A 19,517-nucleotide genomic window follows, 5' to 3' on the forward strand; every position below is an offset into this window, starting at 1 on the left:
CCCCAGGACCAGTCAGTCTCACAGTCCAACGCTAGTGGAAGCCTGGCCGGCAGCCATTTCTCTTCCATTAATCCTGACACCAGAGTAATTGCAGACTCTGTCACAGGCTCCTGTGTCTCCAAAAGAACCTCCTCTGCAAGCAAACACCATATTAATTAGCTTTAGGCAGCAAGCACAACTGGCGGAGGAGCCCAAATACAGGGATGAAACCCAACATATCCGTTTGCCAAATCAGAAATATTGGCGGATTATAGATGAAAATCTTGTGTAGGACGTAAGTCATATATAGATGTCTCAGATTGTCCTGCTGACGACCGCAGATGGCCAACTTGCTCCTTCTTGCAGATTCTAACATGACAGACTGTTTGGCACTCCAGAACACCCTCGGTTTGGACCCTCCCCCGGAAATGGAGATGGGTAGCCCTTCTGAGCCTTCAACTCTAAGTTTTGCAGCTGTTTTTAAGAAGGCACTGAAGTCTTTTAACCGTCACTTCCTATAGTTGAGACCAAATCTAACATTACAGAGATCTGAAGAATGCTTTAATGGTGTCTGAACTGCTCCTTTGGTTTAAGGAAGTTTCAATGGAAACTATGAAGGTGGCCTAGGGGCAAACCTGCATCTGCCCCAGCCATTAACAGACTCATTGCTCACTGCTTTAGGGCAGCACTATGGGTCCGTGATCTTTTATTCACCCCCCCATCATCAAAAAGCTTGGGCACACAGGCCACCTCCCGCTCCAAACAAAAACTTGGGAGTGGTTCCCACTGCACCTCCAGGGAGTCCAAAAAAGTAGAGGCCATGAGTAAGAAATTGTCCTCTGTGGGGAGCCTGGCACTGCAGTCTATGAATATCATATACCTGCTAGCTAGCTACATGCACACACTTTGGGAGATGGCAAATATGATGGTGCAGAGTGTGCCTGACAAGCTGAAGGACAGTTTTGCTGAGGTAGTGAGGGATGGTTAGGATGCTGCCAGTAAAATCCTGAGGACAGGCCTAGACACATTGAGTCATGAGCTATTCTGTTGCTTTAAGGAAACATGCCTGGCTCTGCTCCACTGGCTTTCCAGACAGTGTACAAGCCAGCTTTCTGGGTACGTCGTTGGTGGCTCTCACCTACTTGGTGATGTCAGGCTTGGCCATTGACAGATTCAGAACTGGGCCTGTAGTCTCCAACTCTTGACCTCCATAGACATAGATGTTTTGTGGCTATTCAAAAAAGTAGACTGAGCCGGCTCCATGTGCAATTTGGGTAGCTTGATGGAGAACCCCAGATAGAACATCCAAGATGCTGTGGCATTCATGAGGTCAGACACCAGCTGCAGCTAGCCCAGGTTTGAGCACCCCGCCATCCAGGTACAGAGCAGTAAGATTTCTGACCTGTGCAGATGTGTGGCAACCTCTGCTATCTCATTGGTCAAGTCTGTGGCTGATGATGATAGTTTAAATAGGAGGACCAAAAAGTGGTATTGGGTAGAGTTTACCACAAACTGCAAATACCTCCTGTGCGACTGGAAGGTCGTTATGTGTAACTACACTATCCAAGTCAAAGGACACCAAGTCTTTGATTCTAGTGCCGAAAGGGTATGAGCCAGGTTCAGCATCTTGAACTTCCCTTGCACAGGTAACAGTTCATTAACCTGAGGCATGTGATTGGGTGCAGACCACCGTTCTTGGGATTTAGGAATTACAAGGAGTAGAACCTCACCTAATTTCCTGCTCTGGGACAATCTCAGCCATCCCTTTCTGCAGAAGTGCTGCTACCTTCTGCTGGAGAATCTAAGTATGGTCATCTGAATGGAAGGACTGAGGCGAGGATAGGAGACTCTTATGAAAAGGAGGGGCATACCCCTTTTCTACTATTTGCAAGACTCACTGGTCATTTGTAAAGGTCCCTCCAGCCTTGTAGACAGGATTATACCCTTCCCTCAACAGGCTGTGCATGTACCCTGAAGCAAAAACGAAAGCGTGTTTTCAGGGGGAGGACGAGGAAGGATTGTGACTGGAGCGGACTGCCTTTTGGCTTGCTTCGTCATATCTAATGCCGGAGCAACTGGTTAGGCTGTTAAAACAGGCTGTGAAGGCTGGCACTGATCTTCCTCTTGTGTCAGTCTTCATGCAGCCTTTTCTCCTCCCTCAGGTACACACATTGCCCACAGTTCTAAGCCAATCATTTTCTGTTTCAGGAAGAGTAGAGATGTGTTTCCTTTGACATGGGATTTTTGACTTCACTACTCTTGCCCCCATGCTCTTGATTTCTCATGTGTTGAGGAAGATGCACCAAGACTTGGGCACAGGTCATCATGGTCACTCTGGACAGGCCAAGAAGGGTGTGGTATGCGTACCTACTGAGATTTTTTCTGTTACCCTTCTCCTGTTTCAGCTCAGAGCAGAAGTCTTCAGTTGGAGAGGCCGGTTCTGTACTCCGGCCTCTGAATCCCCCCCCCTTGAGGCACATCTTTCTGATGTTTTGAGTTCTGCACTTTTGTTGACCCAGTAAGGTTGTGAATTGGGCACAAATAAAGGATATGTTGGAGCCTTGTGTATTTGCACTTGTCTACCTAATCAACCTTCTCTGTTCAAGTAGTTATAAAGTGTCTGAAAGGGATGTCTTACATGTTTCGCCTTCCTGTTCAGAAATGGTGTATGTAATAAAAATTACTTTAACCAGATCAGCGAAACAATTATGTACGTCTATACAAAATAGCATTGGTTATCCACAAAAGAGTCTATAGTCCAGGCTTGACTTTGTAAACCGTATTAATTTTGTTGATAATTTTAGGTTTTGATTTGCCTTCCCGAAGTTAAAATGGTAATTCACAAGACATATGAGATAAGGATTTTTATTTGATGCTTTACCAGCTGTAGAGGACTCGATTTCATGTTTTTCTTGCCGCTGTGCCCTATTATACTGTGGCAAGTTGTTTCCCTACTGTGGTAGTTTTGGGATCAGACTATATTAAGCATGTTTAATCATGGTGGGTCTATGTCTGTATCAGGGGGGGACTTCTCTTCCGTATCCAAGGTGCACAATCTCCATCATGCTGGTGTTGCCTTCACACTATATTTTTCATCGATTTGAAGAGAAAAAACACATCTAATGGGACCCAACCAGCGTGACCTGTCTAGCAATCCTTTCATTGTGCTTAGATGGTTATCGACGATTGTCTTCAATGTAGTCTTGTCTGGGATTGTTTGGGGCCCTGGGCATATGACATGTGTACTATTGTTTGTTGGTTAGCAAATAAATGTTTTACCTGTTTTATGTCCGATATTCTGACATCCCTGTGCTTGCAATTATGCATGCTCAATGTGTCCTTTATTAGCCTGGGTTCGGCAGATTGTGTCAATGTCTTGGTCCTTGGGTAAGACATGGTTCCAGTTGTCAGAATCTCCCATGGGAAAGGAATCCTTGTTTCTGCATGGTTTGTCGGGGGCTCTTGGCTTTCCACCTCCAGGTTTGGAAATTTGCATGCTCAGTGTTTCATGTAAGTCCTTGTGCAACTGTAAATTTAGCATTCATGCAAAATTTCTCAATTGGGTTAATTCTTCCAGGGTAATTTTTGTAAGACACTACCTCCTCTGATCTGCTCTGTTTCCCTTTGTGAGGAAGGGAGGGCTGCGTTGTTGTACAGCAACTGTAAGGGGATGTGCCTTTTTTGTTAGTGTCCCTTTCCAAGACCAATCCTTCATTGACCTAGGTTCTAGATTGGTTTAAAGCCTTGGCTTCTTAAAAATTTATCATAGTTTCTGCTGACATGATGCCTCGTATGCAAGACATCAGTGTTTGTGTCTGGGTGGTTGTTGCAGAATTTGAAATGTTTGTTTAGAGTTGCCTCTTAGAGCTTAAATGTTTAGAACATTTGCTCTTAATCAAGTAGAACATTCCGAGAAATATCTCTGATTTATAGAAATGCAATGCCTGTTGGTGTTTATAATCAGCCTGGGTGCCCATTGCAAGTCCTTGATTATGGAAGTATGTCAGAAGCCATTAGTGAGTTTACTTGAATCTTACAAAATCTGTGCAGTAAATAACCTTTAGCCAGGCTTTGCACCGGATTTTACATAGTATCTGGCAGAGTGGAAATGTTCCTTGAATGCTTATCTTTTTGGTATGTGGGTGTAATCTGTTTTTACATGTCAGTTTTTAACATTGTCTCTGTATTGCAGGTGAGCTGAAACACATCACTAAACTGAAGCCGTGGGGCCTTTTTGAAGTGCTGGTTGAAAAATACGAGTGGACCCAAGAAGAAGCTGCAGGGTTCACAGACTTCCTTTTACCGATGCTGGAGTTGGTTCCAGAAAAACGAGCCACGGCAGCTGAATGCCTACGGCACCCTTGGCTCGAGGCATAGCCTCTCCCACTTTTACTCCTTTCCCAGCCCATTTCTCTGTGCTTCTTTCAACAGAAGCACTTTATGTTCCTGCATCCAACACCTAGTACACAACCTTTCTTCCCTCATCCATACCTCTCCTGCTGCCGAACTCCAGTCTTTCATGAAGAAAAGATCGTATTTCAAGACTGCAGATTTTCAAAATTGTAGCATAGTTGCCCGAGTGTCTAACCACAGGGAAACTTTATGATCCTCTGCCTTGACTGGACTTGCCAAAGATGACCAGCACATAGACTGGAATAAAGAACTGGCAATGGCGGTCCTTGCTGTTCTGGATTCATTGCTCACTGGATGATCTCCAAAGGACACATTCCTTGTAATGAACTAGAATCGCATTTTTGGGTGGTGGGCCTTTCCCAGTTGGGGTGTAAGAGGGTTGGAAATGAATGAAACAGTTTGAGAATCTTGTTTTTTTTTTTTTTATACTACCCCACTACCTCCTTTTTTAAGTTGAAGAAACGGACCACTGGTGCCTAGAGGTTGTTTCAGTAGGCACTGTAATGCAGAACATTTCAACCCTCACTGGCAGACCGGCCCGTGTCTTTTGTATAGGCTCCAGTTGGTTAATACCCCAGCCCGTGACAGTCACTCTCCAGATAAAGCAGACAAACCTACAGCAGCATCTCGAGCCCCTCCTCAGTGAGGGGCCGAAATCAGGGCAATGCATGTTCAGTTTCTTGAAAGACACTTAGAAAAAAGTCTTGTTGGAATAGAATGATGCTTATGCAGTGCTGCTGAGTTTTGTATTTAAAACTACACATAGATTTAAGGTCTTACTTGGTGAGGAGTTGTTTGTTGATTTATCATTAACTTGGCAAATAACTGTTTTTTTTTTAAATTCAATTATTCACCAGTTTTCCCTCATCTCACCCCAAGTGGGTCAAAGAAATCAATAGGACTTCAAGGTTTTAACACTCTTGAAATACTCTTGCAATACTCTTGCCCAGTCACAGTTTTGAGTAGCAGAGGCCTTTTTTCCTTTAGACTGAATAGACTCGGTGCATGTGAAAATTTCAAGCACTAAAAAAATATAGTCACCTCTAGAATTCTCTAGATTCTGAAGATCCAGGAGACTTCTGCTTGTTAGAATTCCTTTTTGTCCATGTTGAAGAGGTCCTTCATACATTTTCAGGCAACGTTACTCCCTAATGTTGTATGGTTATTATCTTTGCAACTTAAATTGCAAGTGCAAGTTTCCTTAGCCGTTCATTGCTTTTTCTCCTGTCCTAGTTGTTTCCTCCTGAACTCCTGTCCTAGTTAACTTGCTTGCTTTCCCATTCAGTAACCTTGATCAGGCTGATTACACCTTGATTCTCCCACCTTAATGTGTCTTCTGTATGTGTGCACCTCTGCCGAAAGGTGACCAAGCAGTATTCTGCATCCTATTTAAATTTGGATCATATGTTACCATTTAGTCATGCTTTTTATGTTTGGTCAGTTGGTTACTCCTAGCTCTCTAGACCTTAACCTGGCTGATGCAATTTTTTTGGTTTACTTATCTATTATTTGGCAGGTATGTTACCCTTTGTTCTGTCTGCTATTTGGCTCCTCCTCACCCCCTATGGTTGTTCCCCAGAGTAACCATTACTTGCACAAGCTATATCCACAACCCTACATTTTGAGTTATTACGTTCAGCGTCCAATAACTAAATGGAAAGGAGCATGTGTCAGTCTTAATCAAAACTGGAATAGAACTGACCAGCTTGCTGTTAATTCTCACGCTGTTCTCATGCTGTTGGCTTTTCAGTATTGTTATTTAAACAACGAGGACACATGGCTCCTTCAAAATGCAAGTGTTGGTTCATTTGTTTCTGGTATCGTGGGTTACTTATGCTTTCCTAAACCATTCGACTGTGAGATTAACTTCGTCCTAAAGCACCAAGAGATAAAATCATCACTTTCTGCTCTCAGCTGATCCAGCGTGCACTATTTAGCTGAAAGAGCTACTTCATGGTTATCCCCTCGAGCAGTGGCAAATAAGTCACTCCATGCCCCTTTGAACTACCAGGTTACTTGAAAGCACTGACAAATAATTTGTATTTGCATTGTCAGTTTAAAAGAACACCACATTTTTATTCTTTATACTTGGGTGCATTGTCTTGTCTTTCTTTGTAAATGCAGTACAATAAACATATTTAATAACGAGCATGTACTCCCAGGTTTTTCATCAGCCGTTATCTACTGCTTTACTCTTGTCGTTTTGAGCAGGAATGTATGTCAGTGTTTTAAAGATGGTCCATATCTGTGTGTTCTTTTGCACTGACCAAGCACCTATTGAAAAGATGCGGGAGAGGTTGTCCCCTGTGACCCCTGAAAATCCAAAAAGTGTTGGCAAAACCAAAAGGTCTAAAGGTCTGGCTTACAACTGAAATTACTTTGTTAATCACAGGTGCATTCTGATAGAGACATCTAGCCAGAGATTTTTGACCTTAGAATTATCCCCAGGCACCAGACTTGATCCAGAAACTTTTCGTGAGCAGTACCCCTGAGCATTAGTAGGTGGTATTGTTCAGCTCCACGTGGCATTGTCTGCAGTGGAAGTTACATGTGTGATGCTTATGTAAGCACTACCCCAACATGCTGACGTAAGTTCATTTTTTTCCATGCCAGTCAGCACAGATAAGATACCCCCAGTCTCTTTTTGACAGACCTTTTTTCAACACTTTTGTCAAAAAAAAATTGAGACTGTCTCCTGGTCGGGCAGGGATATCCAAGCAAGGCTAGTTTCAAACCCTGTTGCGCCTGTGATCAACATGTCAGTGATGAACCTACACCTCTTCTCTCTGGTACCTTGAGCACAACCACAACACCAAGACCTGCATCAATTGTTGTGCCATGCACCCCAAGGCCTTGAGAGAGTGGTCCCTCCAGCTTTTCGCAGCTCAACATGCAACGCCAGAACAGTGTTGTTCCTGGTTGAGAGGAAGCCACTCCAATCACTCGTTGTCACAGTCAGTCATCCAGATGTTCTGGTAAGTCCAACAAGCGGAAGAAGAAAAAAGTCGTAGAGGTATTCAACTTCATCCTATCAGTCTACGTCATCTGACAAGACTAGGAAATGTCAGCAATCGAGGCCTGGCTCCACAATTGAGCCTGCGCAAGGGCTGTCTCAGCACTTCCTGCAATCATACTACCTCTGCCCAAATCTGAGTTTTATGAGGCCATGCACCTCGTACTGGGGTGGCCCGTCCTCACAGCCTCACCCTCGGCTCCTGCGGGTGTGGCAGTGGCCCCCTTCTGCCAGTGGATTTACCCCCAGCACCAGCCGGGCTTCTTGGATCCATGGACAGATTTGAAGTGGTGCAGGTCGAGCCACATCAACTTTCCCCAGCACTGTTCCATTGCCGATCTCCATGGAGCCTGATGGCTGGCGTTCTACTCCAGCACCAACTGGGAGGCATTCTACCCACGCCAGAGCCTGTGTGGTATTCCAATGGGCTAGTACTTAGGGATGATTTGGAGGGACCTCTAGACTCTGATGAAAACCAACCCCCAGAGGTCACTGAGGACAAGCTGGTGTGAGGATTTGGCAGATGCCACTGCTCTGGACAACTCTCTGGACACTGGCTTGATCTCTTCCTGTGGCTACAGAGGAGAGTGCCTTATTTGCTATGGTGGTGAGAAAGGTAGCTGAGGTGCTGGACCTCAAGTTGTCCTGTAGTGTGGTCAGTTTTACATATATTTTGCGCATTAGCTTCAGGCCTTAGGCCTCTGTGCACTTTGCCCTAAATATATTTTATTCATTTGCTAACAGCTTAGAGCCTCTGTGCACTTTGCTCTAAATGCTTTCTATTAGGCTTCGTACTGTTATTTTACAGAATAGCCATTTCTACGGTGTTGTTTTTTATTCATATCACACTGTTTTGCCTACTTCAGCACTGGAGTTCTTCATAACATATTCACTCTGTGCTTTAGTCAAGGATACAGTCTGGTACATTGCCGATAGACGTGGTAGGAGTCTAGACTTGCCATTCCTGCGTAGGAACATTTTGTGATCACGATGACATGTTAGTTATAAAATCACTTCCTTGTCCCAATACATGCGAGAGGGAGATTCCGACCAGGGAACCACAACTAGACGCTGACTGCCTCGTTGCAGATGCTGAACCAGATCACAGGCCTTTGCTCAGGTATGAGTGTGTCCGTCTCCCTAGTGATACCGAAAGGCAAGCTGAAAGCTTAACATGCTGTGCTCTAAATAGAACAAGCAGAGGGAGAGTAGAAACGGTTAGGAATTATGATAGCTTTATTTCTATGTTTTACTCTCCTGGTTACTATATCAATCCTACTATGTTGTATTGTTCTGGTTATTGCGGCTCACGCCTTAATATCTAAAATACAGTCGTTTTATTAAAACATTATATAAAACTTATACTGTCTTTGTCATTTGTATATGAGACCATATTGTGAATGAGAGAGTTGGTTTGGGTCTGAGTGACCACGACTTCCCTGAGAAGTTCCTAAGATGTCATGCGCTCGGCTGCCCAATCATTTCTTCCCCGTGGGAGAAATGAGGCACTGCTAGTTAGCCGGAGCAACAACCGGATTTAGGGTGACAGAGTTCCTTACACGTGGGTCAGACTCAGTCCTCCACACCGTTATCGATCCTGCTGCCTAGAAATCCAGTAGTTTCATTTAGAATAATGAGAGCCCACGCGACATGGCGCCGCCAACGTTTGGTCTGGCTCTAATGTTTGGGTCCGACTGACTCTCTCGGTCTCGTATATATTTTGACTCCTCGGTTCCGTATGCGGAGACGTCCGTGGGGCTGAGGGTTTCCGCCACCACGGGTTGGGTACATCCTCATACTTTGTGGTTGGTTGTTCAAGCTTGAACTTTGAAAGGAAATACCCCGATATTTAGAATAATGAGAGCCCACGCGACAGTCCTATGTGGCTGTCAAGACAAACATCTTGATGGAGGTGGTTCAGCCAGGAGTCTTCCCATCCAGACTGCTCCTTCTGTTTAACGAGGCCCTCACGGACGTCCTACTCTAAGCCTGGTTGAAGCCCTGTACAGGGAGTTCTGTGAATAAGTCAGATGCCTGCATTCATTGTCCCTCCCCTGGGGCCCCCAGTTTCCTCACCCAGCACCCCACCCTGGAAGTCTTGGTGGTCCAAGCCGCCACTTCCAGAGTAAATCCTGGGGCATTCCTTACCACTGCCCCTTGTCTTTCAAGAGTAGGAGAGAGCCTTGGTTAGATCTGTTCGCCATCTCTGAGAATGCAGTGTCATCAGTTCTGACCACTGGAGTTTCCAAGGCCGCTCTAGTTTGTAGATGCTTTTCATGTCAAGTGGAGCTTTGGCCTCCTGTATGGCTTTGCGTCAATACCACTCCTGCTCATGAGACGGTGCTCGGAGACTTTGGTATCCACAGCTGTTGAGCATGATCATCGGTCCCCTACAAGATCGTCTGTTGCAGAGGAGGGTTCTCCAGCTGAACCAGTCAACATTCTGCCTTTATGCGTGGAGATTGAGGTGACAGTTGACCGGTTTTCACCTTCCAGACGAAGATGGTAATGTTATTTTGGCATCCAGGCTTTACTCCACTAAGACAGTGTAAGCCAGATGTTGGAGCTAGTTTGTCACATGGTGTACAGACAAATAGGTTTCATAACAAGGGGCCCTCTGATATATACTACTAGTGCCGGGGCAGGGAAACGCCAGAAATTTACAAGACAACCCCAGGTCACCACTCTCAATTTTATGTATGCTCAACCGTATTTAATTAAAAAATAAAAATAAAAAAAAAACGTATAAGGCTTCAAACAACAATATATATAATTTATTTGGCAATTCATTATGAAATAAGTCAAGTCTTTTATCTAACAATAAAAAAAATACAAAAGTATATATATCCCAAAATACAATTTCAAAATCATCTGCACTCGTTTGTAAACTCAAATCACTCCTCATACACTCATCCATAACCAAACCCACCTTTTGTCATAAACATCTTATCCCATCCAAAGCTTACTACTTGTGCAAATATTGCAATCCAGTCTTTATCAAAAGCTCTATTCATAAAGTGCAACTCTTTCTGAAAAATAAGAATAGACTATACATCAATACATTCTCATGGATATATTGTTTAAGCTCCAATTACTATTCATTTGTGTTATTAAATGCATTGACTCCCACGCTAATCTCAAAACCAAATCTTACTTCAATTACAGATTGTTGTGCCTCATATCGAATTTAATTCTATGGACGTTTCGGCAAAACGCCTTCCTCAGGAGTGCAACAACCCACTGTCTTCAGCAATTGCACTATCTTGACCTGTAACAATATAAATCAAAACTCACTCCGCTGTGCATGTAAAATAAGATTGCTTTCTGTATTTACTTCCCCCATGACGTGCTTGTTAAAGGTAAAGAACAATCTTTTCATGCTTTACTCCCATCATGCAACATTATTCACCCAGTCTTGTGAATATCGTGAACTTTTTGACAATCAAAATATAGATGATGGGTCCCCTTTTTTATGGGGGACAAGGATCGAGAAGAGGTGAAAGAAGACAGATTTCAACCCAGATACAGATGGAACTAGTACTCCAACCACAGAAGGCATCAATAACTAGAGACCAGACATGGTAAATATTGAAGACCATAGGAGAGATACCAATATTCAACTTATCAGACTTCCCAGTAAATGTAGCAACAAATTCATTATTAAGCAAAGGCCTCTCATTTGTGCCCCATACTGACGCTCAGAAATTTAAATTAGATAAGTTGTCTCGTTCTTTAAAAAAAAAAAAAAATGCCTTTAGATATTCTTTTCTGATGTTAGCCCGTTAGAGATGGCTGAGTTCAATGCCTCTTGTCTTTCACCTCCTTAAACATTTACCCCCAGTCTGGAATAGCTGGACCTGAAGGTGGCTGTTTTTGAGAGAGTAGTTCTCCAAAAACTTAAAGCAGCTATGGCATATATTCCTAAACCAAAACCTAATGTAACAAAGGAAGAATATCAAGCTTTGCAGACTTAGACAGATGTTAAGCAACACAGACCATTACATGGAGGTGAAAATAAATGCAACAAGAAGAGTTGCAAAAAAGATTCTACAACTCACCACTGCAGATTTTAATTCAGGCATTAGATGCAGTAACGAGCATGATTTTTTTAATATGACAAATACTCGAATGGCAAGCATTAGGATCAACAAGACCTATAGTAACTACAACTGGGTCTATTACAGAACCCCTCTCCAAAAACGTGGACTCCTTTTTGCATTCAGTAGTCCCTTTAATTAAATCTTAGTTAAAGGACACTCATCATATGATTACTATTACTGAAGATCATTCAACGAACAGGCAGACTGGTTAGTGACTCTAGATAAAGAAGCACTATACATTAATGTACCCCAAGAAGCAGCACTAGAGACTATAGATCTCCTTGTGCAACACCATTTGAAGAATTCCCCAACTGGCTTCATCATTGAATGCCTTAAGAGATTACCTCAAGAAAATGCATTTGAGTTTAGAGGTTTGATGTATAAACAGATTAAGGGAATCGGTATGGGTGCGTCTTGTGCTCAGAGTGTAGCCAATATTTGCATGAGTGCATTTGCAGGAGGTACATACCTACAATGAATTGGCTCCGTTCTTTTATTCAGTCAAGCACTGGTCCTATTATATTGACTTATATCTTTTTTAATTTGGGCAGGAATAAAGGAAGAACTCTTAGCATTCACAGAATGGCTCAATTCAAATTTGAATCTCAATTGGAAGAGCTGAATTTGAATTTTTCAGCCAACATAAGTAAGGAGAAGGTCAAGTTCCTTGATATTTGTAGCTGTAACAAATCGGGTAGATTGGAAGTCGATCTGCATAATAAACCAACAGCACGGAACACTTTATTGCATTTTGATAGCCTCCATCCAAGAAGCCAAAAGCACAGCATAGGAAGCTAGCCTGGTGTGTGGTGGGTACCCATAGTACTTACACCTTATACCATGTCCAGGTATCCCCTCTTAGTGAAGTGTAGGCAGTGTCTAGAAGTAAAGGAAGGTACTTTACTTTTGGAACAAATCACCACCAAATACTAGAAGTGCAACCCACCAATAGGAGGTAAGTAATACACTAAATATATACATTAGTAATCAGAAACAGGCACAGAAAAGGTTAGAAAACAGTGCAAATAGCAATGACCAATAGTGACCCTAGGAGGAGTACAAACCATATACAAAAAAAAGTGGAATGCAAACAAGGTACCCCCACCTAGGTAAGCAAAATGTGTATAGGGGAGCAGTGAGTACTAGACAACCACAGAAGTAAGTTACACAGTACTCTCCAGTGACCAGGAATGCAGGAGTGAATCACTGTATTTTCCACAAACCACCCAAAAGGAGGAAAAGAAGAAAACGTCACCCAGACAAGACTGCAAGAAAACCAGCAGTGCATTCCTAAAGAAAGAAGACCTGTGGAGAGAGGGAACCACGCCCAAGAGTCACAGTGGAGTCCAGGAGGAATAGGAGCTACTACCCACCCAGCTGTAGTTGCAGGAGTTGGTTGACGGTGAAGAACAGGTCAGTACTGCAGCCCTGGAGCCAGAGAAGAGTTCCTGATGGATGCAGATGTGGGTCTGTGCAGGAATTCCACCAACAAGCCTTGGCAAAGTCATCTTCACGGTTAGTGGAAAAGTGGTGCTGCCGAGGAATAGCCAAGGCCCAGGAGGACTCAACCCTGGAGGGGGAGTCACAGTGGGACCCTCAGCATCTCAGAGAGTCCACAGGAGCAGAAGCAGCACCCACAGAACGGGGCCACCGGAGTCACAGAAGAAGCCCACACAGCACTACAAAAGAGGATCCCACTCTGCAGGTGAACCACGCAGGAGGCTGTACTTTGCAGGATGGAGTGCTGAAGGCTGGAGCTACATGTCGCCTGAAGATGCCTTAGAGGAGATGCAAACAAGCCTTGGCAGCTGGAAGAGATGCGATGCATGGAGGTACTGTCCTGTGTGGGAAGGCAAAGGCTTACGTCCACCAAATTTGGACAGCTGGCAGAGAGGACCAAGAGGACTACTCCGGACAGCCACTCATGATGCAGGATACACAGCTCAAGATGATGTGAGATCCACACAGCTGACCTTTGCTTGTTTCAGGTGCCTGCAGTTGCAGGCGAGTGTCTCCTTCTCCCCAAGGGAGATTCCTCCTCCTCCTTGTACCGGCTGGAGAGTTGCAGTCTTCTGAGGATGCACGGCCAGGAAATGTTGCAAAGGTGGCAGGAGACATGTTGCAAAGGTGGCAGGAGACGTGGAAACAAAGTTGCAGAAGAGTGTTCTTCGTTGTAGCACTGTTTGTTGGTTCCTGGAGGATCCAGTCACGGTTCTGGTGGCCAGACGTCGAAGTGGAGGTTGCAGAGAAGTCATACTGGAATCTTGCAAGCCAAATCTGAGGACCCACCCAGGAGAGAGACCCTAAAAAGCCCTAAAAGGGGGATTGGTCACCTAACCAGGTAAGCACCTATCAGAACGTGGCTCTGACCCACCTGCCTGGCCTGGCCACTCAGATGTTCAGAGTTTCCTGCCAACCTTGGAAACAAGATGGCAAAACTCAGGGACCTTCTGAAGGAGCTCTGGGCACCACCCTTGGGGTGGTGACGCAAATGGGAGTGGTTACTCCCCTTTCCAATTTCCATTTTCGTCCCAGACCAGGGACTGGGGGTCCCTGAACTGGTGTGAACCGGTTTATGCATGGTGGGCACAAAATGTGCCCTTCAAAGCAAACCAGTGGCTTGAGGAAGCTACCCCTCCCAAACTAGTCACACCTATTTCCAAAAGGAGAGGGTGTTAACTCCCTCTCCGAAAGCAAATCCTTTGTTCTGCCTACCTGGGCTTGATCAGATCATGCAGCAGGAGAGCAGAAACCTGTCTGATGGGCAGCTGCAGCTGGGCTGCCCTGAAAACCCTGTAAGACTGGTGGTTTTATTGCTGGGGGTCCTCTAAGGAGCCCCCAGAGTGCATGGAATTGTACTTTTAATACTTGCAAAAGTATTGGGGTATGATTATAACATGTTTGATACCAAACATGCCCAGGTTTGAAGTTACCATTATGTAGCTGGACATAGGTACTAACCTATGTCCAGTACACGCGGACAGTGGCGTCCCCGCACTCACTAAGTCCAGGAAAATGGATCTGAACTTTGTGGGGGCACCTCTGCTAGTGCAGGGGTGCCCTCAAACACAGGTACCTGCACCCTGCCTTCTGGGCTAAGAGGGCCTACCATAGGGGTGATTTACAGTGACCTGTAGTGAAAACGGGAGCATGCACCTGCTTCACGCAGATTACAATGGCAGGCCTGCAGAACCGTTTGCATGGGCTCCCTATGGGTGGCAGAATAACTGCTGCAACCTATAGGGATCTCCTGGAACCCATTGCCCTGGGTACCTAGGTACCATACACTAGGGACTTACATGGGGGGGGGGGGGGCAGTATGTCAACTGTGGTAAGAAAAAGTTACCAGCAACCAAATTTAGAGGAGAGAGCACATTCACTAGGGTTAGCAAGATCCCGGTGAACACAGTCCAACACACTGACAAACAGGCAAAAAGTGGGGGTAACCATGCTCGAAAGAGGCTACTTTACTACATAGAGTATTCCTTTTGAGCAATTCCTCAGGCTAAGACCAAACTGCACAAACATAAAAGATTATGATGAACAATCAGTCCGGATGAGGGAAAGGTTTACAAGCAGAGGATAGCCACATAGGTTAGTGAGGGAAGCCTATTAACAAGCTAGGTTTTATGACAACATCTGCTGTATAGTGAGAAACGGGACAAACAGTATGCTAGTTTGTGTGACAACACATTCAGTCCTCAATGAGAAGGTAAGACAAATTATACACTTGAATTGGCATATTCTGAATAGCAGTTCGATTAATATGGGGAAAATAGAAAACACAATGCTCACCGAAGGAATAGAAATCTGAAAGACATAGTAAGATCACATATTCCACTTGGCACAATGTATTTGTAGGGAAATGGTACTTGTTGCAATTAACCCCCCCCTCCCCCCCCCCCCCCCCCCCCACACACACACACACACACATACATAAACACACTTTTTGCCTGATATTGATGCTGACTTGACTGAGAAGTGTGCTGGGATTCTGCTAACCAGGCCCCAGCACCAGTGTTCCTTTACTTAAAAATGTACCATTGTTTCCACAATTGGCACACCCCTGGCACACAGATAAGTCCCTTGTAAAAGGTACCAGTGGTACCAAGGGTCCTGTGACCAATTGAGGTCCCTAAGGGCTGCAGCATGTGTTGTGCCACCCTCAGGGATCCTTACCTAACACATGCACACTGCCATTGCAGATTGTGTGTGTTGGTGGGGAGAAAAAGGCAAAGTCGACATGGCATCCCCCTCAGGATGCCATGTACACAAAATACTGCCTGTGGCATAGGTAAGTCACTCCTCTAGCAGGCCTTAAAGCCCTAAGACAGGGTGCGCATAGCTGCAGGAGCAATATGCCCCTACAGTGTCTAAGTCTATTCTTAGACATTGTAAGTTCAGTGTGGCCATCTTAAGTCCTCACCACTCTGCACCCGACGCCCCTGGCCCGTGTCCAGAGAAACCAACGATCCAGAGAGGACCCCAGACGACTCCAACGATGTGTTCATCCTGGGCTGTCCTCTCTGCACCCCCACAACGATGCCTTCAGAAAGAATCCCGAGGACTCCCCGGCCGCCCTACCACGACTTCCCGGAAAAAAGAAACCCAACGCGTGGAAGAAGCACTGCACCCGCAGCCCCCAGGCCTGTGAACAACGAGCTACCAGTGCAGCAGTGACCAGCAAGCGGCCCTCACCTTTGCCCAGTCGGTTGCTGGCCCGAGAAGACCCCCTGTGCCCTGCCTGCATCGCCAGAGTGACCCTAGGGTCCCTCCATTGATTTCAATACAAAACCCTTCACCTTGTTTGCACCCTGCACCCGGCCACCCATGTGCCGCTGAGGGTGTATTTTGTGTGCCTGGTTGGGAACCCCCAACCCCCCAGTGCTCTACAAAACCCCCCTGGTCTGCTCCCCAAGGACGCAGGTACTTATCTGCTAGCAGAATAGAACCCGAGCACCCCTAGTCTCAATAGGTGCCCATGTTATTTGGGCCCCTCTTTGACCTCTGCACCTGACCGGCCCTGTGTTGCTGGTGCTGGGTGTTTGGGGTTCACTTGAACCCCAACAGTGGGCTGCCTATGCCCAGGGACTGAACTTGTAAGTGCTTTACTTACCTGAGAAACTAAACTTTACTTACCTCCCCCAGGAACTGATGAATTTTGCACTGCGTCCATTTTTAAAGTAGCTTATTGCCATTTTATGCCAAACTGTGTACATTACTGTTCTGATACAAAGTTCTATCAATATATATATATATATATATATATATATATATATATGCAAAGTACCTTACATTCAATGTACTTACCTGCAATTTGAATCTTGTTCTAAATTAAAGAAAATAATATTCTCCACTATGTGATAAGCGTAACTGCTCAACCACACTATCACAAATAGAGCATTAATATTATCTATTATTGCCTCTGTCAAGCCTCTTGGGGAACCCCTGGACTCTGGTCACACTATCTCTCACTTTGGGATAGTATATACAGAACCATCTTCGTACAGTATTCAAAAGACTATGGAAGGGGTTCAGTCGATCAAAGGGAACCACAAATGTGGACAATGTCCAACCTGTAGCACGGCCATACAAACTGCTATATATCTATATAATGGAGTCAGACTACTTTTGAATGAGTTAACCAACTGCAAAACCAAGAACTTCATATATCTACCTCTGTGTCCTTGTGGAATTGGATATGTGGGAGAAACAAGCCGTCCCTTCTCTGTCCGACTCGAGGAACACATATCGGCGATTAAGACTCAAATTGAATTCCCCTTTACTAAGCCACTATATAGAATTACAACAGGCATGAAGCTATGAAATGGCGAATTATTGAAAGAATAACACCAAAAGATTGCATTGACAATACAGAGATCAGAAAAATACAGGAAGTATTTTGGATCTTTACTTTGGAGACGCACACAAAAGGACTTGATAATGAAATCCCTTGGGAAAACTCCATCTATAAATCCCAGTAGGTGATTACATTGACCTTTATGACACAGATAGGTTTATTTCCAGGTACCAGTATGCCATACAAGCTCCTGAGAATTGCCAACATGCATTGATGGTTTAGGTAGTGTTATATAGATAATTTATAGTATCGATCATATACTGCAGAGAATTTTTGAATGGAGGATAACAAAGAAATATACAGTAAGGGAGAGAGAAATGACAGTGTAAAATATGTAATTTTACTCACCTTAAGAGGGCTCATCAGCTTTATAAAGGCACCGACATATAGGATAGAAGAAGGGGCTGTGCACAGTATGTCCCCTATAACATCGAAATCAGCTAAAAGATACGTAGAGGAGTTCTGTAATGGCAGCCTTACAATTTATTTTGAGCATCCCAATAGCAAATTTAGATGTATTAATTTGTTTCCAATATGGTGGTTGTAATTTTATTGAGAGACCTTTAAGCAATGTGACATGATATAATTATGTTGGCGAGAGAATATACCTCAATATGAGTAGGGGATAAGGGAGATCATATACAAGATTATGGAATATGGAATACCTGACTGTAGGGCCATTCCATTTATTGTCTAGAATCAGTTTACTAGGGATTGTAAAAGTTAATTGCTTCAATATGGTGGCATAATGGGTTTCAGATATAGTGTGGGTACGGAATTTGACCCAAAAGTGCTAACACATCTGTATAAGCAAATGTCTAGCTACATCACATTGTAGACTATGAAAACAAAACATCTGATTGCTGGAGCCTTCCACTTACATCTAGATTTAAGTGGTTTACAGGGAGTGCAGGTCTAAGTTCACCACTACGATATGGTGGGTAGAGTGGATTTTAGACAGTGTGCTTCTAGGAGCGTTGCAAGGCGGCAGCACCTTGACCACCTCGATACAGCAGCATGATTGGGCAGGGCGTCAGAGTATGATGCTTTAGTTTAAGTTTACTACATGGCTGGTGCCATTCGATTCCCTTGGTGCACCAGCAGGGTTAGGTGAGCATTGTGGCAAAGAGAAGGATAGTACAAGTAAGTTCCATACATTTAATTGGAATGCACTAGTTAAGGAGTTATGGCCACAAGTCAGTCATGTTATGAAAATAGTTTTAATCAAAAAGTGCTAAGTATTTCAGGATGGAATTGAAACAAATATTGTGCCTATTCATGGTTTGGAGTCCGCAGTAAGAGCTGAGGTATTGTAGAGTCACCTCTGTATGGTTAGAGACTCCTCGTATAGGATGTAATCGAATGATACATGAAAGCTAATTGTAACTGGCTGTAGATATAGTCTTTTTTCCTATCCTGAATGTACCAGACTGAGAGATTCAGGGGTGAAGGGGTTTTCCCGCAACTCAGCTATGCAATGCAAATTATTTTAGCTTCATCTAATAAGTAGAGTAAAGAAGAGTTGTGCTTGTTATGGTTTTGATTTTCGTACGGAGAGTTGAAATTTTTTTGTGCCCTTTGTTCACGTATGCGATCAGAGTATATTCATAAGTGTTTAATACAATGTGTTTGGAGACTTGTCATGTGGGATGTAGCGTACGTAGATAGTAAGGTCCATTGCAACAATTTATAGTTAGTCTTTCCTTTGCTTTTTTTTATAGCGTCAATTGATAGCAATATGCAGTATTGATATCGTGGAGAAGAACAAGGATACAGCACCAGGAGGGATGTTGACCAATATTTTTTTTTTAAGTGAGTGATCTTAGTCTCTTTTGTGATTAGGATTAAGTAGGATTATGGAATCAGCCCTGACCTTACTTTTTAAAAATATTTGACTTATTAGAAAGGCCCTTTGAGCCTTGCACAACACTGAAGGCATTGGGAGAAGCCTTTTAGAATATTTAATGAGAGAGAGGATTGGTGGCTTACATCAATTTGGAGGAGCCCCAGGGCACTGGTTTGCCTTTTCCATTTGTGTTTGTAAGGACCTTTAAGTAATTTGGAAGTGCATGCTCCCAATTCACAAGGCTTTGTGGAGATTAGAACAGCCATCATTGTATGGAAAGCATGAGAGATTTTGGGATGTCACATG

At 44.1% G+C, this 19,517-nt stretch overlaps 1 protein-coding gene across 2 annotated transcripts in view; it reads left to right on the forward strand.

Annotated features, from left to right (window-relative positions):
• The window catches only part of SRPK1 (SRSF protein kinase 1), a 516,348-nt gene extending 509,808 nt beyond the window's left edge, over positions 1–6,540 (forward strand). For both annotated transcript variants that reach the window (XM_069238761.1, XM_069238760.1), the window contains exon 16: positions 4,172–6,540. In XM_069238761.1, the coding sequence (XP_069094862.1) occupies positions 4,172–4,356 (185 nt within the window). In that variant the 3' untranslated portion in view covers positions 4,357–6,540. The remainder of the gene's footprint in view (positions 1–4,171) is intronic.
• Positions 6,541–19,517: the final 12,977 nt, after the last annotated feature.

This window comes from Pleurodeles waltl, chromosome 6 (genome assembly GCF_031143425.1).
Source record: "Pleurodeles waltl isolate 20211129_DDA chromosome 6, aPleWal1.hap1.20221129, whole genome shotgun sequence".
In the NCBI taxonomy this organism is placed as follows: domain Eukaryota; kingdom Metazoa; phylum Chordata; class Amphibia; order Caudata; family Salamandridae; genus Pleurodeles; species Pleurodeles waltl.